A 27,645-nucleotide genomic window follows, 5' to 3' on the forward strand; every position below is an offset into this window, starting at 1 on the left:
ATATATATATATATATATATATATATATATATATATATAATATATATATAATATATATATATATATATATATACACACACACAAAGTCAAAGATGCAAGACGATACTTTAAAATCTTAGGTATGTTTCTATAAACATATTGAAATTGGAAACTTTCAACAGTGCTCTGGAGAACTTCAGTACTACTGAACAAGATCTTAAGCTTCATATATAAAAGCTTCAAAAAAGTGAAGTAATGCTAATCATGTTCAGCAAGATTATACTGGTGCTCATGTCTTTATGCTGGCAGAAATCCCTGGGTAACTTTCTAAAACTGAGACATGTAGTATGTTGATACAGGAGCACCATGTTAGTTTTAAAATACCAATAAAACAGGTTGTGGAAAATCATGCAGTAAAACTATGAAATCAAGAGTTACAAATTTGTAAGTTTAAGGGAAACATCAGTAAAAGCCACAAAGAGAAAGCATTAGCAAGACAAAGTATTGGGAAAACTCAATAGGTCTGGTAGCACGTGCAGAGAGAAACAGAGCTAATGTTTCAAATCCAGTAAGAGTCTTCTACGGAACTAGCACGTGTGATATTTGAATAGTTGGGAAGCTACTCGATGTAGTGTGCATTACAACCATAACTCTCGCCGTTTAGCATTGACCTGGTGGACTCCTGGTTATTATTAACACATTAATTGCCATGAATTGCACACTTCCTTATCTTGAAAATATTTTATTTTACATTTTCCTCCTCTTGATCTGAAGATAGTAATTTCATGTGTACCAGTAACTCATGTACACTGAGCAACTCTCACAATTGGCTGTTCATGCTGTGCAAATCCAGGTACTAAGCAAACAATTTGACAAAGGAGAAATCACAGCTAAACTAAATCCAGTCAACAACAACTACCCACTTGTGGCTGATCTTGCTACCAATCAACCCAAATATTCTCAGGCCAATTCCAATTACCCCTGATGAATTTAGTTTGCTCAAGAACAGACAAAAGATCACAAATCTGGCCTTAATGGTGTAACAACAAGCCACAAGGCTGTTAATCCATGTACTTTAAGGACAGATTCTACATACTATACTTGCTGTTAGCTGAACAAAGATTTTACTGGGCAAAACAAATGTTACTCTAAATTTCCACATCAGGTGCAGATTTAAGGTTTAAGAATTTAGAGTGGAGGAAATTTCGGTTCCATTTCTGATTAAGCTTTGTGTTACCTGAACAGGTAGAAAGAGATCCATCCTATCACTATTGTAGCAAAAAAATAACATCTTTATTTTACAGAGTATATGCATAAATTTAACATAGAAAAGAAACAGTCAAGGCAAATAAACATGCCACATTCAAAAAAAAAATTTTGTTTCCTTAGTGAAATAAATATTCACTTAACATTTCAATTGGGTAGAGAAAGGGGTTAATTGGTTTAATCGAAGTAATTATAAACAATTACAAAAAACACATTTGCATACGCAAATAAAATATAAAAACACATTTGACAATTTGTCAAAAAATTCGAAATGCACTCATCAGGAAATCACTGGAACACTGATTGGATTTCATACAGATGATTTGTCATGAGATGAAAAATGTAAAGGTATTGCACGCTTTCTTTTTACTTGTCATCCAATGATTAGTTGACTACTGCGACCATTAAAAACAATCATTGTATATTAATTGATACATTAATACGATACAAAACAAAACAAATTTAAATCGATTTTTCCTTCAAACTGAGAAATCAAGGCAAATTCATAAACACCATGTTTGGGCTCTTGCTGGCATTACTTTTAATAGGAATTAAGTCAATGTGTGTTGATAGATGTTCAAATAGTCAAGGAGAATTGACAAATAAAGGACTCCTTTTTAAAAGTCAACTCTTTTATTTAACACTTTTTACAGTTTTTACAAATATCTTCAGCTTTAAAAAGTCACAAAATATTTTTTGCACTGATTAAGTGGATATTTGAATATTTTGTATATTGTACTGCAGTGTGGTTCCAATTTTTCCAGTGAGGATATAGTTAATATAAATAAGACATGAACATTCAGTCAAATAGTTAACATGTAAATGCATTCCAACTTGGGTCTGTCTTAGGCTGTAAGTGCTACTGCCTGCTCCTGCTGGTAAAGGTGGCCCCCTGCACCAACAGAACAGCTGGTCCATGATTCTACAATGACCAGAGATGAGTAGGCTTCAAGTAGGAGAATAAGATCTAAAAAAAAATGTTACAGCATTTAAGAAAACTATAATTTATTTTGTCGTACTTTAACTACATTGGCTGCATTTGTGAAATAGTCCAAGAACAGCCCAATGTTTATGATTTACAGTCTGTTTCAAATGTAGAAAAACATCCCTTTTACTCAAAACCTTGACAATGCATTAGAGAAGTTTAGGTTTACTGTGCTTTACAGTGTCCCCATTTAGTCACAATGGAACAAAATGGTTTAAAGAACCCTTGCAGACTGATCTTAGTCTCACATTTAATTTGTGAACGCAGGCACTTAAAACCCCTGGGACAACAGTCTGAATGCTCAGCTTCTTATAGTTACCAAAATGTTCATGAAATTAAAGAACTATGTATGTCACGGTTGCTAATTGCAAGATCTTTAAAGTTTTTTTAAAGCACAGAAGAATGCATCTGGCTTATACACAAATAGTGTCATCCATTAACAGAGTGTAAAGTCTCCAGGCACCAAAATGTTAGCTACATACACTTCTGTACAACAAGGTCTTTTCTTATGACCAATTAGTTTTTATGGATTGATTCAATTTCTTTCCCCTCATCCTACACATACAAACTTTTCTCAAATCTTTAATATAAATTAGCCTCATCTTAAAGGCTTTATATAAAAAGCAGACTATTCAATACAGCGAGTTTCATTTAAAAGAAGTGGTAATTTGCAGTTTAGTAGATTGATTTATAATAGTGGAAATGGAATCCATAAAACAAGCAAGATTGTATTTGCAAAGGTGCATCCTACTGAACTGGAACACATTATAAAGTGACGAGTATGGTTAGTCACCTCCACAAAATTAATGAATACAGCTTGTTGATTTTTGGATATCACCTTGTAACTGAGAGGCCTTAAAAATTCAGATTGTTTAATTGCTACTACAATAACATGTCCGTGATAATTTTTAACATTAAAATTTTCTGTAGCTCAACTTTTCAAGACTATGGCTAACTAAATACACTTCATTTGGAAGCTTGATGCATCCACTTTGCCCAGAGTGAAAAATAAGATTCAGTATTTACATTGCAATACTTTTTACACTTCCTGATTTTTTTTGTCCCTTTACATTTTTTTGATAAATCTACTAGTTTTCCTACAATCAAATCCATGACTTTTTTTGGTTTCCAGAATGGTTAAAATGGTAGGCGTGTCCAATATTGTTAAATAGGCTCTGTGAGTCACAAAGAGAAATAAAGATAGTTACAAATGTGCAAGATAAATTGTTTAAGCTGCAGTTTACTGCCTATTCTACAATAAATGATGGCATAGAGATGGTACTAAAATGTACATTTACGTGCATTTTGAAAAACGGTTTGTTCTTAGAACAGAACATTTTTTCTTTTTAAAACAGAAGCCTTTCCAGTGTTATCACCATCCAAATACAATACAGTTCATTTCAACTCAAATCAATATGAGACTTGTCTACCCGACTTCTGCAGTTCGACCTAAAACTTACCATATTATGTCAAACCCTACATTCACAGAAAGGTGATGAAATTCAAACATACAAAAGACATTGAAGTGACCTAATAAAGGATTTCCCAGCAATCCTTTCTTAAATTAGTTCATATGGGTTTAAGCTATTTGTAGGATACAATTCACGCTGGAGTTTAGGTTTCCAAGGCTGTCCTTTGGAAACTCGAAAAATCTAACTTTTACATCACAGATAAATGTAAAAACCAATCATGTTAAAGCTTATAAAAAGTGAACACAAAGCAAATGTTAAACACAGGTTTATACACAGAAGGAAACTCAAATTTCCCCCAAATAATCGTCTGATTCACGCAAATTCTCCTATCTGCTGCCCCCCCCCACACACACACACACAAATAGTTCTATCAGGCTCTTGTGAGCTCTGCTGCCTCCTGTATTAAACTAACTGCACAATGGGGTATTTTCATAACGTTACGGTCCTAAAGACTTCATGGGGAGAGATACAAAAGGGTCCAGAGGGGTAGTTTTTTCACACACAGGGTGGTGAATGCCTGGAACAAGTTGCCAGAGGCAGTAGTAGAGGCGGGTACAATTTTGTCTTTTAAAAGCATTGACAGTTATATGGATAAGTTCGGTATAGAGGGATATGGCCAAATGCGGGCAATTCGGACTAGCTTAGTGCTAAAAACTGGGCGGCATGGACACGTTGGGCTGAAGGGCCTGTTTCCATGCTGTAAACCTCTATGATTTTATGATTATTTAATGGATGCATAATTCTATGACGGAATGATCAGACCATGAAAGACAGTATGGAAAACTTGGTTTCAAATTCATAAGAAATAAGATTTAGTGGAAAGGCCAAAGTTGTTGCTAGAATTATAAACAGGAGAGGAAGCAAAAAGGAAAACAAAACCTAATAAATGAAAAAAATGGCTGAAAAAATCAAGCTCTACAGAAATTGTACCAGGTACTAAGTGCCAAGCTGAAGGTGCGAGGCTATCAAGGTGTAAATTGTAAAGTACAGTTACAAACATAAACTTCCCCTTTCACAGCAAATTATTTTTTTTAAAGTTAAATGGTAGAGAATTAATCTAAAATCTTTGATAGACTTTGACAAAGACTACATCTAATAAAATGTTTTAAAAATAACACTGAACTGCACAGAAATGACGTACATAGCTTCTTCTTTTGGCATCTTGTGTTCAAGGGCAATACTTTTTCAATAGTGCATAACTTTCTCTCACCCAAACCATTAAAGATCTACTGTTTCCCCTCCAGTTGATTAGTGTAATGTAGCCATAGCCACGTTTTAGGTACATCTCCGAACATGCTCCAATATGAAGTCAGGAAAGTAAAGGCTGCAGACTTGTAGGCCATCCAGCTTACAAGGCATCCTTGGGTATTCATCTTCTTTCCACTTATTTTCTTCTGGATCGAAGGTAAGTATGGAGTCACTATACTGACCATTGTAACAAAGGCCACCAAGAACTATTATCTGCTTTTCAACAACTGCCACCCCGTGTCCACTTCTACCTATGGGCATTGATGCTAAGATGGTCCACTGATCAGTATCAGGATTATAAACTTCTGTAGATGGACAGCCTTGAGATTCAAAAGATGCTCGTAAAATCACACACACACCGCCAAATACATAGAGTTTCCCATTGTGGGCAATCATCTTATGAAAGCAGCGTGCATAATTCATTTTGGCCTTGTTCTCCCAACATGTTGTAACCACTTGCGTTCTCCTTGTCCGCTGTTCTACAGTCCCTTCTTTACTGGGATCAAATACACACACTTGTTTAGAGGTCGAAGAGGACATTATGCCACCAGTTATGTACAGCTTATTGTTAAGAACTGTTCCTTCATGGCCATATTTATTAACTGGATATGGATCAATGAATTCCCATTTGTTTTGCGTAATGTCATAACGTTCTGTTGAGTAAAAGGTTTCATCTCTCGTTCTCCCTGCCACAGCATAGATAAATTTTCCAATGATGCCGACAGCAAACTCAGATCGGGGGACAGACATATCAGACATTCTCAACCATGAATTTTGTCGGGGATCATACCTGAAAACTTTGGAAGAGGCATGAAACTCACCATCGGGACCCAACTCTTCCCCTCCCAATAGAAACACAAAGTTGTTCACTACTGCAAGGCAGTCAGGTCGCAGTGGTACTTGTGGACCCTCCAGTTCCCACCAGACCCTTGGCCTGTGCAGCAAAAGAATCTTGCTATTCACCATGCTGTGTCCAATCATTCCTCGGAAAACTGCAGTTTGTGCCTTGGCAGAGCGAATGTGATTAGATCTCATCTCCAGAAGAGGCTGTTGATTAATGTTTTGAAAGTAACTTAAAGCCTGCTCAACCTCAAATCGAAGCTGTCGAGAGTAGCGATAAAATTCAGATGGTTTCACCTGAGAAGAAATGAGAATATATAACATGGTGACAATTTGGAAATAGGAAAGATCAACTTTAAACAGCTAGAATATCTCTGCTCCAGTCTAATTCTAAATCCTAATATAATTAGTACTTACAATAGGAAGTCTTTGTCCAATAAAGTGACCAAATACACAATCAATATCAAAAGCACTATACTCCATGGTTGTGCAATTTTAGGATAGACCACAACCAATACTTTGGCATAACATTACAATCTAGTCTTCACACATGGGTTAGCAATAGCACTGTGGCGTAAACTACACACAATGTGCAAGTACCAATGTTAATTCTAATTACACAACTCATTCTTTATTGCAGATTGTTTAGAAGGACGGTGTTCTGTCACAAAACGTGAAACTTACTGTTGCTCTTTCTGCCCCAAATACTTTACAAATGACTATGACCAAAATGTGATAAAATACATCTATTAATAACATCTATATTCCACTATCTCTTTGGGAAAATTACTGTGCAGCTCAATCAAATTATCTTCAGCAAGCTAAACTTCAGCAATGGCAATATTTTAGAATTTGTCAACTTTGCCCCTTGCTTTGTTCTAAATGGTTTAGTTAACAAGTCGCTATGGCACCGGGGTATAGAACGGCATTGGCTATATTAAAAGAAAAATCAAATATCTGACCACCTCCAACTTAACCTGGATATTTAATAACGGTGTCACTTAAATATGTAATTATTTTGATGCCATACTCATTACCTTTTCCTTCTGAAAGTACAACAATAATTATGTTCTACCGTATGGATTCAACCGAGAATGCATGTTAATATCCTTTGTTATTTACATAATTTGATGAGTATCCAAAGATGCAGGTTAGGGGAATCGGCCATGCTAAATTGCCCCTTAGTGTCCATAGGTTAGCTGGGATTACAGGGAGAAGTTGGGGGAGTGGGCCTAGGTAGAGTGCTCTTTCAGAGGGTCGGTGCAGACTCGATGAACCGAATGGACTCCTGTACTGTCGGGATTCTACGATAGGAATTTTATGTTTCACAGACTGTTGGGACAACATTGGTTCTCATTTGGAGATATAATACAAGGCTCAATACACGTGCAATAATCTGGGGGCAGAGAAGGATTGGAGTATCACAACAAAAATCCATACATGTTGACCTGGACTGACTTTACATATTTAACACAATTAAAAAAAAAAAAACTATATTAAACTGCAAGTTTTATTTTAACTTCTTGCAGTCACATGCAACAATCAACACACACACCACCCCTTCACTTAAAGTGGCCTGCGACTGCAATGCAAACACTACCCGACAACTGTCAAATGTAAACTTAATATATGTAAAATTCAGAAATTTGTTTAAGTATTTTTTTAAAAATCACTTAATGACAGTGCGTTTCTTCCACAAGAAATAATTCCACCCGCAAGACACATTATCAGTGCGTTTCTTCCACAAGAAATAATTCCACCCGTAAGACACATTATATAGTTCTTTTATTATCTGATTCCTCGTGAAGTGAAAACTTTGTAACTTCTTTTTACTTTAGAAAACATCATAGGGATGGACAGATTTTCCACCTAACACTTTGTGTAATGTCTTAAGACTTGGTGAAAGAACAGCCTCAACAGCACCTTGTGTAAAATAATGTTCAAAATAAATGCTATGATTATATAATGACACAGAAGTTTCATTCTAAATTGAAAATATAATGCTGGATATTTGCATTCTCCCACCCTTCCCTCCATCCCCGAGACCTTTTCTGAAGGACTTATACTTCTTAATAAGCTTAGATAATGAATACTGGCAACTGAGGGCAATAGCATCACAGTCAAGACCCATGCTCGCCATCACCCACCTTCAGCAAAGGGAATTTGATACAATGATCAAAAACTTGACGCCTTGGTTGATTTTTCCTATCCCATGGCTGAGGGTTCAGAGAGCAAACTGGGGACTCATGCAAATTTACTAAGTTCACTTTTTAAGAAAACATTCAATAGAAATACCACACATTATTTCTCCTTACTAATACTCTTACTGAACTCTTTCTTTTGAAAAAGTAGTACGGGGGGGGGGGGGGGGGGTAGCTGAGACTCTTGCTTGTAAGAACTTAAAAATATGTTGTAGACACCTTAGAAGCCTGGAACTTTCAATGAGTAGTCCACTAAAAGGTTTTCCACAACACCTGCATGGTAATCCCTTAAGGATGGGCAATATCTGAATGGTGTACTAATATCTCAGGAGTTGAGGCTTATGTTTGCAAGTAAACAAAAAGAAGAATAACCATTTAATGTCAAAACAGTTGCAAATCTGGGATGTAAAGGTCACCAGGCCAAGCATTCAATTCATAAAATTGATCCTTCAAAAATATTTATTTCAGCACCAAGCCATTCCTAGCATGTCTGGCTTTAGATATTAACCAATAAAGTGCACAAGTCCCAGTAAATCCAACAAAACATTTAACCGGAGACAAAAACCAAGTTGAAAAAGGACTGTGTTCGTGGATCAATAGAAACTTTGGGAGAGGACAATTTTGGGAGTTGGGTGGGAGTGACGCAGGAAACAAAATTGTAATTCTAAAACTGCAGTACGGCACCCAACCTTATTTGTTACTTAAACAGCACAGATATTCTAATGGGAAGATATTAATTATTTTGCAAACTATGAGCATCTGAAATGGAAGTTGGTAAAGAGATTACATAGATTACATAGAACATACAGTGCAGAAGGAGGCCATTCGGCCCATCGAGTCTGCACCGACCCACATTAATCCCTCACTTCCACCTTATCCCCGCAACCCAATAACCCCTCCCAACCCTTATGGACACTACGGGTAATTTAGCATGGCCAATCCACCTAACCTGCACGTCTTTGGACTGTGGGAGGAAACCGGAGCACCCGGAGGAAACCCACGCAGACACGGGGAGAACGTGCAAACTCCGCACAGACAGTGACCCAGCGGGGAATCGAACCTGGGACCCTGGCGCTGTGAAGCCACAGTGCTAACCACTGTGCCACCGTGCTGGCAATTTAAAACTGGATGATAAAGCCGCAAAGAATCCTTTTTATTAGCATGGATGTATAGGAGAGAATACAGAATGAATGTCTGAAAGTCAGTTGCCTTTAGTATGTTATTTTGTTGCATCTGAATGCAGGATAACACATAAAGGGGAAATTGTGAAAGTGTGAAAACTCTGGATTAATATAGCTAGCCTCATGCTGCAGTTGTTTCATTTTAGTAATAATTTAACTTGAATACACAAAATTGCATCATTTTTGTGGGGAAAGAAAACAAAGTCCTGGCGCATTATAGCACCATCAAAATTAAAATGCACCATACAATAATTTTCCTCTTCCCAAAGTAAGATCGGTCAGTTTTTCAAAAATTCAAGTTAGAATTTACTGGGATATTGCTTCAAGTTACCTGGTCAGCCTCACACGGAAATACCTCATGCTTCACGTTTTGTATGGTCGATCAACTGGGGGTAGGATGGAGATATAGAAATCAAACGTATAAAGATCCCCCATAATTATGAGGAAAGTTGCAAATGAATTTAAAATTTTAAACCTATGTTATCGTGTCTTTCTTCCTCGGGTAATGGCCAATCTTATTTATTACACAGTCTGCGCAAATCAGCACATTGTGTTCCAATCATTCTTAAAGCTTGTGTTTTAGTTACACTCGTTATGTACAAATAAATGCACAAAGACTTACAGGCTAGGTTGGTATCCCCAGTATAAATGCTCTCCACACTTTGATGTGTGCTGGGAGTATCAGTCCACGCCACACGGCTGGTGTGTTACTGCAAAAGGTGAGCTGTATTAGAGTAAAAGTGTGCGTCCTGCCCCTTCCCTCCCTCCCACCACCAAATAAAACACCAAACAAAAACAATAAACACATCTATTTTGCTCAAGAAAGTTTCTGTAATTAAATCAACATCACAAGTGCGTACATTTTCACATACAAGATGAATGGTAATTACAGACACTAAAACTGGTATATTAACTGTTTCCTTCATTCCCACCATACCAGATCACAACTTTGAAAAACAGTATCTGGAACAAGTGCCATCTATTGATAACAGTGGAACCATCTTAAGCTCAATTCTCACCTGCCCGAGAACATTTCAGTCTCAATCCAATTGCGCACCATTGGTATTGGCCGGATTGAAGTAGAATAGGGCAGAACCTACTTTAAGCAGATAGGTATCACCAGCTCACTGTGAATATTGCACTGCATTTGACTACAGGCATATAGTGATCATTAACAGCTACAAATATATCAATGCCCAGGCTGATGAGGTAGCAGGTGTAGGCTGATATTAAACAGCACCACTAAATGCAATATTAGAGCAATGTCAGCTTTATGTTACGTATATTAATCAATTCAGCACAACTGGATGTACGGATACAAAAGTGATGAGTAATTCATTGAATTAACAAGTTGTGTTGTTTGAGCAAAAGGCTCTGAAAGTGACCATTGCTGATAACGCTGCTTTAAAAAGGCTGACATGTGGTATTTAATTTGAGAATCAAAATGGCTCGGTTTGTGGCTTACAATTGAATTTGCTATGAACTGATCATCAGCTATTTGTGGTGCAGAGCTCAAGATGCTGGAGAAGATGAGTAAGTAAAGGGGAGAGGGGAGAGCACAGGCTCAAGCTTCCACTTTATTACAGTCACGCCTCTAACGATTTAAAAGGGAGGGAGAAAACTAAAATTCATGCTCAGCAGACCATTCCGCTGGTCTTCTAATAGGTGTCCCCATATCAACTCTTACACCAGTCCACTTGGTTGCAATAAGTGCATAGCCTGGAGAGAAAAATAATTGATCTTAAGTGTGCTCCACTGTATTTCTTGACTACAAGAATTATCATATTTACAGAAGTTATAACCAATTGTATTGCAATCATTCCACACAAACATTGGAGACAGAACAAGACATTTCTTGCTAAATAGAACGTACTAAACTGTGTGCAGATTTAAATACACACAAGTACAAAAAGGTACATAATTATCCTTTGAAGGGAATAAGTCCTACCAAGACCTGCCTGAATTCAAATCTCCTGAGCTTTCTATGTTCATTTGGTTCCTGAGAATTCACGGTGACTACGATGTACACAAGTATAACAGCTTTGGCAGAGTTTGTTGCGATACTTGCAGATCCAAACAAAGTAGCTCAATAGTCTCTTGCTACAGACAAACATTCCTGTACAAAAGTTCCTCCCAACACGTTAATGCAAGATTTTGAACACAAGCACACTTGGACCTCTTCCTATAGTCAGTTGTACGGTTTTTAAAAAAAAAGTCAGGACCACCAGCAAACTGCCGAAAAATAAAGCTAATCTATGAAATGATTGCTGGAAAGCAATGTTCTTCTGAAAAGGTGGAAAAATAATCTAAAGTCAGTTGATTTCACTGAAGTGGTAAGTAACGCTGGATAACCAACCAAAGCCTGGTGGATAGTCCAATTGTATAGGAATGTCAACCATTTGATCTGATCCTGACTCCTAACCCATGTTTAGTTGCCTTTCTGTCCTATCTTTGTTATTATCTTACACTAGCTCCTGGTGCAAGTGGATTCAGGACCACTCAAGTTCATTCCTAGTTCCACAGGAAATAACCACCAGTGACTAAAGAGTTCACTCGAGTCAGCTTCTCAAGAATCCAAAGTGTTTGTGCTGCCATTCACAACCACAACCAAAATTGATTCAGAGATGGGAAACATTCTAGTTTGAAAGGAAGTTTTAAAGTAGGGATTTAGCTTTTACTATAAAATCTTAATAGAACTGCTTGCATTGGAGTGACATTCCAAAAGCTATCTTCTTCCCCAAATATAAAAAATTCTACAGCATTCTAGATAAAACATTTTAATCAATTTTTGTTTTTTTTAAATCACAAAACTTCTACATCACAGTATATATGACATGCAAAAAGATTAATGTAATTCTGTTTTTCATAAATGTCGTAAGTCACCCCATGATACAAGAAGACTGCATAATCTGCGTCAGCGTAAAATAATAGCTAAAAAGTGAAGGAAAAAGCAAAAAATAAAAGGGAAAGAGTAATTGCTAACGATAACAGATCAGCAAGCTAAAGCAAAGAGCAAATGGACCTTGAATGATGTTTTCCCCACAACACACAATGATCTAACTAAATGCTGATTCTTGGTTACTGCTTTCAAACATACTAACCTTTTCCAAAACGCTTGTCGTATTCATCAGACAAAACCTGACATTCTGAACAATGGTATCTGTGTGCCTCCAACGGCTTCTGTCATGTCGCAGCCAGGCCTGCGCAGCCTCAAAAAGCTCAATCTCTGGGAATCGGCTCAGCTGATCATTCTCCAAACATGACAAAAGCTTTTCAACACTCAAGTAGGACAGAAAGTCAGCTCGGGACATGAGTGGCACGAAATTCTCGAGCAGGAACTTGTCCAGCTGTTCTTGGATACCGTCTATATTAACACTGAAATCATCCAAGAGCCGCATGATTTCTGCGCAGTTATCCAAGCAGATTTTTGACAACAGGAAAGAACAGCAGAATTTCACCACTTCAGTCAACTGGACATACATGGCTGCCTGCAGGATCTCATGGACAGTGCTCATGTTCAGTTCAATGGAGCCATAATACATAAACTGAAGCACATGACTAAAACCCGTTGGAGTCAGTCCCTTAAGGTGAATCTTGTTCTGGTCCCGCTCCCTCATGTCAGCTGTGAACATTATTCGAAAGTAGTCACTCTGCGTAGCAAGTAGTGCCTTGTGAGCCTGGAACTGATGATCCTCAATTACAAGGGTGACATCAAACAGCAATCCCTCCTCATACAAGGTTTTAAACCCTGAAGACACGCAGGAGTCATGAACAGAAGAGTTGTATACATCCACGTTTCCTGCCATTAATGCCCTGAAACAGTCAAAAAGGATTAATCTTAATATGGATTAATACACTTAATCTTTTTTTAAAAACCTATAGAATTACTGCTCCCTTTTCCTGACAACTAACATTAACCGTTATAACTTCTGGCACAAGTAGTACAATGTTTGTAGCTATAATTTAGAAATTTCACATCTATACCAGGCTAACACCAAGTACAATTAAAAAGTGTACAGAAATTTACTGCAGGTCTCAGATTTAGCATGGTAACTAATTAGATTATCAGACAAAATAAATTAATTACAGTAGCACTGGTATTCATATGCACCTGCAGTCACTGCAATTGCTCAACCAAAGCAGATTTTATTGTTCCAATGTTCAAGAACATTCTGTCCAAGATTTTGCATTAAAATTTACCTTTTCAGTAGTGCTCACCATCATCAGTTTTTATTTATACTGCTCATTCTCTCTATTGTCCTCAGTGTTTACCATCAGTATCATTTTATGGCGATTACTTTTGCAATCAGTATTTGTTTCCAGTCTAAATTCTTCACAGATAGCCTGAAATACCAACTGTGTCTGAAGCATGTTTAGAATTCAATGAAATCACTTACTTCCAGTTCCACTCCTGTTTTTTGCCCAGCCCAGCAGAGCAAAATGACTAACACACAGTTAACGCCCTGCTTTAGCTTTTCATTTAACCCCTTTTAAATATTTAGTATAACACAATATACATCACATTCTTAAAAGTTTATTTTATAAAGAATGTTACCACTAAGTGACTAAAATCATTTTTAGCCAAAGGTTTCAACCTTTAAAATAAAGATTTTTAGCTAATCCTCTGATGTTCTCACATATTCAGCATTCTGATATGCAAATACATTTCTGCCATATTTAAATTTAAACAGACCTTTTTCATTCAGTGCTATTTAACAAAAAGCAAGCTGCTTTTCCCACATTAGAGGGGTGCTTTGTGCACTAATTGGGATAGGTTTCCATCTTCAACACCTGGGTACTAGCTTGGCAGATTCGATCACCCTCTTGTTTTACAGCCCACCTTATTTTATGCCATTCGAATCAGTGGTGTGAGAATTATGATCCTCTCTAATGAGCTTCAATTGTGAATTGTTCGGCTATTTATCCAGGGGGTCAACATAACCAAACTGATCCAGATTTCATCCAGTGGTGACATATGTACACTTCCAATTATTGAGTAGTAATAAAGAACTGGAGCCCCTTAGTACTAACCTGGGATATTGAGCCATTTGTTTGTTGTGTTTTCAGCACAGTCCTAACCAAGATAGCAAACTTAGCACAGATCCAAATAGGACCCCGCACCCACTAGCCAAAAGTAAGTTTCTGATTCTTTGGTCGATCATTTTAGTTGAAATTTAATCCATTTTGTTTGGTTAACGAGCCTGACAACAGCAGCTCTCATTTATATAACAGACTAACAACATCCCTAAGCACTTCACAAGAAATGTTAGAATACAAAATTGACCACCAGACCACAAAAGAAAATGGAGTTAAAGAGGTGAGTTTAAAGAGCTGCTCAAAGGAGGAAAAGGTGGAGGACAGGTCTTGTGGCACGAATTCCAGAGCTGGCAGCTTAAGCCACGACAGCCTGGAATGGAGCAATTAAAATTGCGAAAGCTCAAGAGGCCAGATTTCCAGCAGCATGGAGGACTGTGCAGCAAGAGAAGATTTTAGTAAAGGGCAAATGGGGCAATGGAGGGATCTGAAAAGGATGAGAATTTTAAAAATTGAGATGTTGCCTAACTAGAAGCTATTGTAGGTCAGTGAGCACATGGGGTGATGGATGACAGGACTTTGTGCAAGTTAGGACAAAGGCATCAGAGTTTTTGATTACTTTGAGTTGACGGGCATAGCATGTGGGAGACAGTCAGGAATATGTTTATATGGTGAAGAGGTAAGAAAAGTATGGATGAGAATTTCAGCAACAGATAAACTGAGGTATGGGCAGAATTGGGCAATGCTACAATGATGGAAATAGGCAACCTTAGTGATGGCACAGGCATGTCAAATATGACACCAAGATTTCAAACAGCATGGTTCAGCCTCAGGCAGTTGCCAGAGAGATATAGATTTGCTAGGTGGGAAACAGAGTTCGTGGTGAGGACTAAAGACAATGGCTTCGACCTTCCCATACTTAGTTGGAAGGAATTTCTGTGTCCCCCAGCACTGGATAGCAGATAGGCAATCTGCTTATTTAGAGACAGTGAAGGAGTCGAGAGGTAGAGTTGTATGTCATCATCATGTATGTAAAAACTGACAGCATGTCCTCCATAATGGACCTGAAATTAAGTTTCAAAAGCGCTCACTTGACCCAATTAATCAGTATTTAGCAGGGGTTTCATTAGAAACCAGCAACCACACAACTTCTATACCCACTCAACTTTGTGATTTTCTTCCTGACATTGTAACCAGATTCAAAGACAATTCATCTTACATATATTACATATCTAGTCAATTATTTCTTAAGACTTTTCTTTCGATTATGCCCTTTAAGAACTTGCAAATTAAGATTTAATTTACTGTTTGGGGCAGCATAGTGGTTAGCACAGTTGCTTCACAGCTCCAGGGTCCCAGGTTCGATACCCGGCTGGGTCACTGTCTATGCGGAGTCTACATGCTCTCCCAGTGTCTGCGTGGGTTTCCTCCGGGTGCTCCGGTTTCCTCCCACAGTCCAAAGATGTGGGGGTTAGGTGGATTGGCCATGCTAAATTGCCCTTAAGTGTTCAAAAAATGTTAAGTCTGGGTTACTAGGTTACGGGGATAGGGTAGATTTGTGGGCTTCAGTCAGGTGCTCTTTGTAAGGGCTGGTGCAGACCCGATGGGCCGAATGGCCTCCTTCTGCACTGTAAATTCTATGATAAATTAAGATGCCTCCTTATTGAAAAAAAATACAGATTTCAGCCATCACTGCCCCTCAATTCTGTATGTCAATAAATTGTTAAATGCAAAAAATTCTAGTAGCAGGACTGTCATCAGAGTGGGGGAAAGGGTCAGAGATCAATGAATAAAAATTGCAACTTACAAGCAGAAAAAAGTCACTGTCTGTTCCTAAACAATGACAAGCAACAAACACTGCTTTGCCAGAAACATAAAACAATAGCAAATCTACTGCAACTTTAAATTATTCAGCAGTTGAAATCCTAACCAGGCTACTGTAAACACTGAAGAGTTCTTAGCTAGCAAAATAAGACAAATGAGTTGACCTCAACTTCAATCCATTCATTTTTCTAATAAAAATGTTATCCTTTTTGCTTTATTATCTAAAGAGGGATGTACGCCTGTGTTTTGATACACAAGATGTAAGTCGATGGTTTTCACACCGATAAGCAGGACACTTTTTCCAAAAGGAAAATAAACTTTCACTATTGTCAGATTGGAATTCAACCAGTCTGACTGTGTTTTCATTCTTTCATGAGTAACAGAAACACAATGCCGCTCAACTTCAATCACCATTTTCCAACAACTTGTATTTGCATAGCACTTATGTGAAAGAAAAATCCCACGGCACAAGAAAATCTGTCGCTATCTTGGAAAGAACTCTGAAAGGGTGAATAAAACCCAGCGAAACAGATGACATTGAGATTAGTTAGAAATGTGGAGAACAACGTGGCAATGTTTCAGGGAGAGATTCAAAATGTAGGCCGAGGTAGGTAGTTTAGCACTCTATGGGGGAAAAAAAATGTGAGATGCATAGAAAGCTGGAATCAGAGGAACAGAGCATCTGGCAGTTAATACAGGGTTCAGGAAGATGGCAGATAAAGGGTGTGGAAATTAGATTATAAGCTCTATGTGTCAAAATCCAGCCATGAGACACATGATGGGCCAAATAGCCTCCTACTGTTTTGAAATTTCAGTGATTCTAAAACTGCAATACTCTGCACTACAAAACACAACACAAATTTGTTGCATAAATCACTCATTTTAACTACAAATGAATATTAATGAACTAACAAAAGGAGGAGGAAATCCTTATGTACAAAACAGCACCTGTCGTCAGATACGGAACAAAGCCTATTAATAAGGCTCACAACAATTCTGAAAAATGCAATCAGGCACGTTAATTATTCTCCCTCATACAAATAGGCAGCAACTCGTGTTGAGGCATAGGTCTGTGGCCCCTTGCCCATGTGGCCATTCTTCAAGTATATTCTGATACAATAAAGCTGCAAAATCATATAATGGTTTCAGCCCAGAAGGAAGCCATTTGACCCATCATGCCCATGTTGGTTCTCTGTAAAAACACCAAATGAGAAGCTGACGTCAACGCAGGGCTTTAGTGTAGCACAGGCCATTACTTCAGGGGTGTCCTTTCTGTGTGCTGCAATTTGTGGCAGTTAAAATTAAGTCAAAATTTGTACTTTACTTGAAAGTAGCACTTGTATTTAGTTACATTTAGTTGCTATTAATCTTAATATTTCTACATAGTAACATTTAACATTCAACAATATGTGCTTACGTACAGTGCTGCCACCTACTGCAATTTTGAGGCTTGCATGCCTCAAATCTTGTACTATTAAACCAGCCACGGTCTTTTTAAAAAAAAGAAAATGTTTTCCCCAATTAAGGGGCAATTTGGCGTTGCCAATCCACCTACCCTGCACATCTTTGGGTTGTGGGGGTGAAACCCATGCAGACATGGGGAGAATGTGCAAACTCCACACGGACAATGTCCCAGGGCCGGGATTCGAAGTCTGGTCCTCAGCGCTGTAGGCAGCAGTGCTGCCCTAAACCAACATTGTTCTTAACCTAAATTCCCATTCTTCTGTTGCGGAGAGCAGATAACAATCAGGAGGTGCTAGCTTCAATTTCCCAGCCAGTCTTTTCTACTGCTCGGGCCAGTGTGCCTATAATGATCAAGATCCTAACTTTATGACTAACATGTCACTGGGATGTTATCCCACAGTGGATATCACAGCCAAACCCAATCAAGAAACAATTTCCAACATGAACCACTGAGCAGCATTCTGGAGCTGGAATTTCACCTGTTTTTCCCATGAAGACAATCTTTTTGCAAATTGAAAAATAACATGTTCACATCTCTAGATGGGAGGAGAAAAAAGCCTCAATTCTGACCTCTAATTCCAATGTAGCTGCTGTTAGTCAGTAATTAACTGGCAAGAACTACACGAATGTGAACAGCAATTTAGACATCAGCTTTTCCTTTATGTGGTCATGCTCCTCCATTTCACTCACAACTGTCTCATGGCAGAGGATGACAGAGACTGGCAATATAAAAAGGGACAAATCCCTGGTTTTCCATTGCCCCTTCCAGAGGCAATGCAGCTTTTTTGCTCTTTAATAGTGTCTAGCACAAGTTCTGTTTCCCATATATCTCTAAAATGTCACTTTTTAATTCAACATTCCTACAATGCTATTTCTTAAGATACTTTTAGTTAGACTATACTATTAATTGCAATTCAAAACCATAATTTAGAAGGATGTTCAAAGCCTTAGAGATGGTGCAGAAGAGATTTACACAAATGGTACCAGGGATGAAGGATAAATTATATGGGTAGACTGGAAAAGCTGGAACTGTTCTCATTCAAGCAGAAAAGAGAAGATTTGATAGAGGTGTCTATAATCCTGACCAGGTTAGATAGGATAACTAAAGAGAACAATTTCCAATAGCTGAAGAAGGGTTGCTAATCAGACGTAACAAATTTAATGCGACAGACAAAAGAACTGGAGATGACACGAAGAAACACTTTACGCAAGAAGTGGTTAGAATGCACTGTTTAATAGCAATGGAAACAGATTCAATAGTAGTTTTTGAAGGGAATTAGGCAGGTTAATAAATTGAAGCAGGAAAGGTGGACTATGGGGCATGTGTGCAGGAGAGACTAACTGGGTTACTCTTCAAAACAACCCTCAAAGACTCTATGGGCTAAATGGCTGCCTTCTATGGTGCACTCTATGGTTCCATGAAAATCAAACAGAAAACTCCAGTTCTCTTATGCTGTATATAAAAGTTTTCAGAAGAAATTATGTTCAAAATGGATTAGAGAGACATGTAATTCAGTGACTGACTCTCCCTCCCTCAAATGCAGTTATGAACAACGATTGTCCTGCTGTTCCAATGTGGAAAAGGAGGCATGATGCCGAATAACATACAAGTAGAGAAAGGTCTTTATGTTTCTTCATCTAATCATATAGTTAAAGCACCGGAGGCCATTTGTTTCCATGCCACTCTTTCAAGAGCAAATCAGCTAGTTTCATCCCGCTGCCCTTCAGAGATTTTCTCTTCAGATAATTATCCAATTCCTTCAGGAAAGCCATGATTGAAATTTCCTCCATCATTCTCGCAGGAACTATATTCCAAGACCTAACCACTCGTTGCTTAAAAATGTTTTTCCTCATCTCACCTTTAGTAGTCACCTTAAATTTGTGTCCCTGGCTCTCGATCCTTCTACCAGTGGGGATAGTTTCTCTCTGTATACTCTGCCCAAATCACTCATAATTTTGAACCTCCTCTCAACCATGTCTTCTTGAAGGAGAACTACTCCAAATTTGTCAATCAATACAGGTAATTGAAGCCCTTCAAGCTGGAACCATTCTTATACATTTTTTCTTCACCCTCTCTAATGCCTTCATATCCTTCCGAAAGTGTGGTGCCCAGAATTGGATGGACACACTACTCCAGGTAAGGCTGAATCAATGTTTAGCATAACTCACCATGACTCCCTTGTTTTCGTACTCTATGCCACAATTTAAAGCCCAGAATCCTTTATACCTCGCTATTCACTTTCTATCATGACTTTTATTCCATGGTATTTAACTTTGCTGACATGCCTATTATGTGGCACTTTATCAAATGCCTTTTGGAAGGCAATGTGATCCACATTACACATTGGTATCCCCACCAACCCTCTCTATTGCCTGATCAAAAAATTCAAGCAAGTTAGTTAAACATGATTTGCCTTTAACAAATGCCTGCAGACTTTCTTCAATTAATACACATTTGTGCAAGTGACTTAATTTTGTCCCAGATTATCATTTCTAAACTCTTTCCCACCACTGAAGTCAAACTGACTGACCTATGGACAGCGCAGTGGTTAACACTGCTGCCTCACAGCGCCAGAGACCGGGTTTGATTCCAACCTCAGGTGACTGTGTGGAGTTTGCACTTTCTTCCAGTGTCTGCGTGGGTTTCCTCTGGTTGCTCCGGTTTCCTCCCACAGTCCAAAGAGGTGTAGATTAGGTTTATTGGCCATGTTAATGTTGCCCAAACATTAGGTGGGGTTACGGGGATAGAAGTGGGAGATTGGGCCCAGGTAGGATGCTCTAAAGGAGCAAGGGCCAGTGTAGACTCGATGGACCGAATGGCCTCCGTCTGCACTGTAGGGATTCTATGATTACCAGGCTGATCCTTACACCCATTTTGTAGTTCCTCCGTCCTCTGGCAGAAGCCTTGGTAAGCGAGGAGGATTGGAAGATTCTGGCCAGTGCAATTTCCACCCTAACTTCTTCAACATGCTTGGATGCATCTCATTTGGTCCTGGTGACTTATGAACCAAGAACAGCCAGCCTTTCTACTATCTCCTTTTTATCAATTTTTAGCCCACCCAACATTTCAACTCTCTCATTTCATTATTGCTTTGGCTGCATCTGCTTCCGGGGTGAAGACAGATACAAATTACTTATTTAGTACCTCAGTCATGTCCTCTACTACGTATAAATCCCCTCTTATGTCTTTCATTGGCTCCACCCTTCCTTTCACGACCTATATGCTTATAGAAGTCTTTTGGTACTCTTTTAGATTAACTGCCAGTCTCTTCTCATGTTCTCTCTTTGCTTGACATTACTTTTTTCACTTAACCTCTGAACTTCCTATATTCAGCCTGGTTCTGAACTTCCTATTTTCAGCTTGGTTCTCATTTGTATTATGTTACACACATGCTTTTTTACCACTTCTTCTCACTTACACTCTCATTCGCCATCCAGTGAGCTCTGGATTTGTTCCACCAAGCCCCTTGTGGAAATGGCACACTTTAACTTTGAGAGAATAGCTTGCACAAATCACATCACACCACATTGAGGCTTTTCTTTAAAAAATATATATAAACTATACATATTTATATATCCACCAAATAATTTGATGGCACACTAAGTGAGAAACAGGACTGACTAGATTTCCCTGCACAATAAGGTCTTATTTCTGCTGGGTTGCCTCAGGAAGGAATTTACAACAAGAAAAATATGTCTTTTGAAACCTCTGTCCTTCAAGTAGCACAGATACGTCAAAATAGGACAGGGAATAGCGCTTTAAGAATAATTAGATATACCTCCCACATTTATACACGAAAGAATTTAACTATTATTTGCATGCTTGCTGATAAGATTTGGTAATTTATAGCTTATTGATGATAGCTCAGTAGCAAGGCAACACAGCATCAACCTCACAGCAGTGAGCATGGTTCCAGTGGTGCCCATATGACACAGCCCAGAGGTGAGGATTAAGTAGGCATCACCAGTGCTTGGCTGGGCTGCATGCAAGATAGATTGTATAATCAGAAATAGCACACCAATCTCATCAAAAGAGGAAATATCTGACAGCCATCTCACCCTGCTGCAAGTGCACCTTCTGTTGAATGAGCGTGGAGCAACATTGATGAAACCCGTGAGGATGTCCGCAGACCCAACCGTCCTGTGCTCCTGCCCAAAGGAGGCTCCACACTCGTCTGAATAGGAGAGAAAATTTAAAAAAGTTTGCTTATGGTTTCCTACTTCAATTTAAATAACTAATCCCTAATGTTTTTACGACAGAGAAAAAGCTAAAAAGGACATATTTATGGTTTTCCGACTTTCCAAATTTGTTCCCCTTCTCGGTTTCCTAGATTGCAGCAGCTATCTTACCTTGTCCAAGCAGCTACTTTTCGTATCTTGAGCTGAAACTTTGTGGCAAGTTGCTTAATGGCAGAGGAGATTACACTCAAGCTCAATTCTACATTTAACTGACATCTAAACATCTACTATCCAAAGGGAGTCAGTCACTTGACCATGTTAGATACAGCACTGAATTTATTCAGCAAAAATGATCAGATATTTCCATGACTAAGAGTTGTTAGCCTAACGGAATTGGACATGGGCACTTATCGAGAAGTGCATTTACCCACTCAGTTATCAGAAAGCACAAATGTTAGGTTCCTTAAAACTATTTTACATTTGCCAAGCCAAAACTACGAAGAAACAAACCACTAAGCACACGAGGATTAAAGCTAAAATGTCAAGTCTTTTGGAAATTATAATCTGTTGATATATTTTGATGCTTTGAAGCAAGCATGCCCACGCTACAGCTCTTGGGCCACATGACCCACAAAGCTCTGTGAATTCAGTTCTATTTCATGCCCAGTTGTTTGCCCTGGTTGGACACTTGGAAATGGCTGTTCTTAGTGCTGTTACCATTCTGGTGAACAAATCTTATCTCAGCTTGTGATAGTAACAGGAACACTATTAAGTGAACAGCATTTTCTAGCTTTAGAATCCATAGAATCCTTACAGTGCATGAGGCCATTCCACCCATTGAGTCTGCACTGACCCCCTGAAAGAGGACCCAGACTAGGCCCACTCCCCTGCAACCCCACCTATCCTGCAGCATAGCAGTAATATTACTTGGCTAGTAAATCACAGGCCCGGATTAATGCTCCAGAGGCACAAGTTCAATTCCCCCACAGCAGCTGTGGATTTAAACTGGATATAGAATATAAAGCTAGTCTTGATAATGGTGACCGTGAAACTACTGAATTATTGTAAAAAAACATCTAGTTCACTAATGTCCTGGAAGGAATGAAATCTGCTGTCCTTAGCTAATGTGTCCTACATGTTACTCCAGAGCCATAGCAGTGTGATTGACACTTAATTGTCCTCTAAAATGGTCTAGCAATTTAGGTATATCAAACTTCTACAGAAAAGTCAAGGAAGAATAAAATCAAACAGACTACCCAGCATCTACCTAGACATGGGACATGACAAAGGCACACTGCCATTTAATCTTCCAAAGTGATCCGCATTAATCACCTGAGGACTTGTGCCAAAATTGGGAGAGCTGTTCCATAGACCTGTCAAGCAATAGCCCGACATAGTCATACTCACAGAATCATACCTTATAGCCAAAGTCCCAGACGCCTCCGTCACTATCCCTGGATATGTCCTATCTTGCTGGTAGTCCAGACCTACCAGAGGTGGCGGCAGATCTGGTATACATCCTCAGCAATGGGGGAGACCAACACATCAGTGCAAAAGACAAGGCAGAAGCACTTGCAACCATCTTCAGTCAGAATTACAAAATGAATGTTCTATCTCGGCCTCCTCCTGAGGTCCCAGCATCACAGATGGCACAGCAAATTTGCTTACCTGACGCCTCCATCACTATCCCTGGATATGTCCTATCTTGCTGGTAGTCCAGACCTACCAGCGGTGGCGGCAGACACTGGTATGCATCCTCAGCAATGGGGGAGACCAACACATCAGTGCAAAAGACAAGGCAGAAGCACTTGCAACCATCTTCAGTCAGAATTACAAAATGAATGTTCCATCTCAGCCTCCTCCTGAGGTCCCAGCATCACAGGTGGTACAGCAAATTTGCTTACCTTTATGGAATAGCAAGAAAAGGCTGAAGATCTTGGATACCGAAAAGGCCGAGCCCTGCCAATATACCAGCTGAAGTGCTGAAAATTTGTGCTCCAGACTTGGCCACATCCCGAACCAAGCTGTTCCTAGCATCTACTTGGCAATATGGAAAATAGTCCAGGCATGTCCTGTCCACAAAAAACAAGACAAGCCCAACTGAACCACTTACTGCCCCATTAATCTATCCTCAATCAACAGTGAAGTGATGGTAAGTCACATTGATAGTTCTGTCACATTGATAGTTCTAACGAAAAGCATTTACTCAGCAATAACCTCCCATCGACATCGATACTCAAGTTTGGGTTTCCCAACTTGGGTCATCACCTCATTGCATCCTCCATCCAAAGATGGGCAAAGAGCTGAATTCAAGAGATAAATCAAGAATGATTACCGTTGACATCAGGCAGCAATGAGAGTGGGCCATCAAGAAAACCTTACAAAATTATAGTCAGTGAGAATCATGTGGAAAACATTCCACTGGTTGGAGTCATAGCTAGCACAAAGGAGACTAATCATGTCAAGCCCAGAACATCACTGTTGAATTCTTCAGGGCATTGTCCTACCCTCAACCATCTTCAGCTGCTTCATCAATGACCTTCCCTCTATCATAAGATCAAGTGGGATTTTTTGCTGATGATTGGACAATGTTCAACACTATTTGCAACGCCTCAAAAAATGGAGCAGTCAGTGTCCATATGCAGCAAGACCTGGGCAATATTCAGGCTTGGACTGATAACTGGCAAGTAACATTCATGCCAAAGTGCCAGGTGATAACCATCTCCCAACAGGAGAGAATACAACCCTCTCTCCACTCAGGTTCAACAGCATTATCACTGTTGAATCTCCCACCATGAACATCCTCCTGGTGGTTACCATGACTAAAGACTACCTGGACCAGTCACATAAAGACTGTAGCTATTACCACAGATCAAAGTTCAAAGTCCAGGAGCTCTGGGACAAGTAGCTCACTAACATGCCAAAGTCTATCCACTATCAGGACTGTGATGGAATACACTACTGCTGGATGAGTGCAGCTACAACTCAAAACACTTAATACAATCTAGGACAAAACTTGATCAGCACCTCATCAATCACCTTAAACATTCACTCCCTCCACTAGTGCCAGCAGTGTATACCACCTACAAGATGCATAGCAGCAACTTGTCAAACCTCCTTTCCAAACCCACAACTGCTACTACGTAGGGTAAGGGCAGCAGATGCATGGAAAAAACATCTCCTATAAGTTCCTCTTAAAACCAAACACCATCTCAATTTGGAAATATATTGCCAATCCTTCATTGTCACTGGGTCAAAGTCTTGGAACTCCCTTCTTAACATCAGTGGGTATACCTACACCATATGGGCTTCATTAAATCAAGATGGCAGTTCACCACCAACTTCTCAAAGACAATCAGGGATGGGCAACAAATGCTAGCTGTGCCACACCCCATGACTGAACAGAAGGAAACTTGCATTCGGGCTACAAAGGCCCCACGCATCACACTCAATAGCATCTATGCAATATTGCAATCTCAAGAGTTACTACCAACTGCCTTTCTCAACACCTTGCCAGGGTGATCCTTGTAATCTGAAAATTCAAAATGAGATTTAAAGAATACAAAGTTTTAAAAGACCAGTGATTACAGTGCAAGGTTGCCTCATCGTATTTTCTTCCAAGATCACACAAGTAAAACATTCGAAATTTAAGTTCTGCATTTATTGGCCTAAAACATGTGTGTTTTAAAAATTTTGGATCAAATTTGGATTCATTTAAATCCCGGTTACCCAAGGGAAAAACACACCAATAGGTTGAATGAAGTTCAGTCATGTACGAAAATCTAATGTTTAAAAATAGACTGAGTGCCAACCTCAATAAATTTCATTAAAAAATACATGCAGAAAATTTAGTAACAGAAACGGAGAATCAGGGTTAAAGTATTTTTCTATGAAAAAACTCTAGTCCCTAAGTTTGACCCTTAATTTCGTCTTTAGAATTTTCACTAAAATTAGAAAATAACCATGTGTTGCGCTCTCGGGCGCGCGCTTCAGGAGGTAGTTTACTACAAGATAGGTCGAATGATGGGAAGGTTTGAACTGAATGTTGACGCCCGTTAACCTGCTAGCAGTAAGGGCATCCGCCGAGTCGAGCAGATTTCTCGGGTGGGTGCAGCCTCACACTCACCAACATCAGTAGATGCCGCTCCGCGTTCACAATGTAACCCTCCCTTTAAAAGCGACTCCTGGGGGGGACCCCGGCGCTCTCTCCTCTTCGCGCTCGGCCTCTCTCGGCGTTAAACCGCCAGTGATGTTGGCGCCGTTTCCCCCCCCCAACCCCTAAACTCTGTGTCAGCTCCAGCCCACCGCCGCCATCTTCTCTTCCACCGGTGTGCACTGCCAATGGCGTTTGACGTCACTTCCCCCGAAAACCACCAAAACAACGAGGAGCACTTCCGGCTAAAGTTCTTCCCACGCGGTCTGGGAGGGGCGGGGCCTGGAGTTCAAACCAACTGCCCGGGGGCATGCTCAGTCCATCTGAACAAAGGGGCGGGGCCTGGAGAGCAGGCCAAAGGGGGCGGGGTCAGGGGTTCAGAGGCATGGGGCGGGGCCAGGAAAGCAGACCAAAGGGGCAGGGCCAGGAGAGCAGACCAAAGGGGCGGGGCCAGGAGTTCAGAGGCACGGGCGGGGCCAGGAGTTCAGAGGCACGGGCAGGGTATGGAGTTCAGTATAAAGGGGGCGGTGTCCAGAGTTCAGAGACAAGGGGGCGGGGTCTGGAGTTCAGAGCCAAGGGGGCGGGGTCTGGAGTTCAGGACATAGGGGGCGGTGTCTGGAGTTCAGGACAAAGGGGCGGGATCTGGAGTTCAGAACAAAGGGGCGGGATCTGGAGTTCAGAACAAAGGGGCGGGATCTGGAGTTCAGACCAATGGGACGGGGCCGGGAGAGCAGGACAAAGGGGGCGAGGTCTGGCGTTCAGGACAAAGGGGGCGGGGTCTAGGGTTCAGACCAAGAGGGCGGGGTCTGGAGTTCAGACCAATGAGGACGGAGTCTGGAGTTCAGACCAAGGAGGGCGGTGTCTGGAATTCAGAGCCAAGGGGGCGGAGTCTGGAATTCAGAGCCAAGGGGGCGGAGTCTGGAGTGCAGAGCCAAGGGGGCGGGGTCTGGTGTTGATGGACAGGTTACAGGTTGCGCTCTGTGTACGGGGACGGGTTCAGATGCTGTTCTCAGCCACCATCGTCCGGCAGGAGTTTGTTCAGTTTCATCAGCAGCTCTGGGTTTTTGGAGCGTTCCGCTCGGCAAGAGCAGCATAGCTTCCCGCAGACATTGGGAAGGCAGGCAGACAGTGGCCGATTGCCCGGACCCTCACCCCTACCCCGCCAACAAATGACTAAAAACATGACGAAAGGTTGAGGTTTTCACAAGTGTCCGAAATTGAGGTCGAGGTGGGGAGATTCCGAACTTGGGGCCTAGTTGGTGGAGTAAATGAGGCCTCACAGCGCCAGGGACCCGGGTTCAGTTCTGGCCTTGGGTGACTGGAGTTTGCATGTTCTCCCGTGTCTGCGTGGGCTTCCCACAGTCCAAAGATATGCAGATTAGGTGGGGGAGTGGCCTAGATGGGCCCTTTCAGAGGGTTGGTGCTGACTTGATGAGCCAAATGGTGACTTCAATTCTAACATTTTATTCACAGTCCAGGGTGCACAGAATTGGGACATTTAAACTTTAGCTCAATATTTTCAGAAACCAATTCTTTTCAACAAGTATGTAACAATTGTCCCATATTTTCCTCCTTGACACCTATGCTCTCAATTCTACAGCTCCAAGAAACATTTCGTTAAGGATTTATATCATATTATTCTCCACATTTAGATGCTCTCCTTTACTTAAATTAGTCCCATAAAGCAAAATGAACCAAGGACCGAGATTAAAGCCCACTGGATACAAAGCTTAAATATAAACTGAAATTTAAAATGAAAGGCATATGATGAAATAAGTGCTGACAATTCTATAGATGTGATGTGGAGATGCCGGCGTTG

The 27,645-nt window shown here is 40.1% G+C and overlaps 1 protein-coding gene across 3 annotated transcripts; it reads right to left on the reverse strand.

Annotated features, from left to right (window-relative positions):
- Window positions 1–1,859: 1,859 nt before the first annotated feature.
- klhl15 (kelch-like family member 15) lies at window positions 1,860–26,087 on the reverse strand. 3 transcript variants are annotated; one of them, XR_011948685.1, is made up of 5 exons: window positions 25,800–26,087; window positions 21,554–21,669; window positions 12,274–12,985; window positions 4,913–6,087; window positions 2,195–2,212 (listed from the first exon to the last, which is right to left on the reverse strand). XR_011948685.1 is itself a non-coding variant. In XM_072514039.1 (4 exons), exons 1-4 carry the CDS (start codon window positions 25,803–25,805, stop codon window positions 4,978–4,980), a joined length of 1,944 nt encoding a protein of 647 aa, XP_072370140.1. In that variant the 5' UTR covers window positions 25,806–26,087; the 3' UTR covers window positions 1,860–4,977. The 3 variants fall into 3 exon arrangements, 1 of the variants encoding a protein (XP_072370140.1); XR_011948684.1 differs by lacking the exon at window positions 2,195–2,212 and adding an exon at window positions 3,295–3,405; XM_072514039.1 differs by having other exon boundaries at window positions 1,860–6,087.
- Window positions 26,088–27,645: the final 1,558 nt, after the last annotated feature.

The sequence above is a fragment of the Scyliorhinus torazame genome, chromosome 8 (genome assembly GCF_047496885.1).
Source record: "Scyliorhinus torazame isolate Kashiwa2021f chromosome 8, sScyTor2.1, whole genome shotgun sequence".
In the NCBI taxonomy this organism is placed as follows: Eukaryota; Metazoa; Chordata; class Chondrichthyes; order Carcharhiniformes; family Scyliorhinidae; genus Scyliorhinus; species Scyliorhinus torazame.

Bases quoted from the DNA above. Each gene is read 5' to 3' on its own strand.
- klhl15 (XM_072514039.1), bottom strand. The intron at 12,986-21,553 runs GTGAGATGGCTG...TGACTGTTTCAG, and splicing joins GAAGGTGCACTTGCAGCAGG to GGCATTAATGGCAGGAAACG. The intron at 6,088-12,273 runs GTTAGTATGTTT...ATTTCTTCTCAG, and splicing joins CGACAAGCGTTTTGGAAAAG to GTGAAACCATCTGAATTTTA.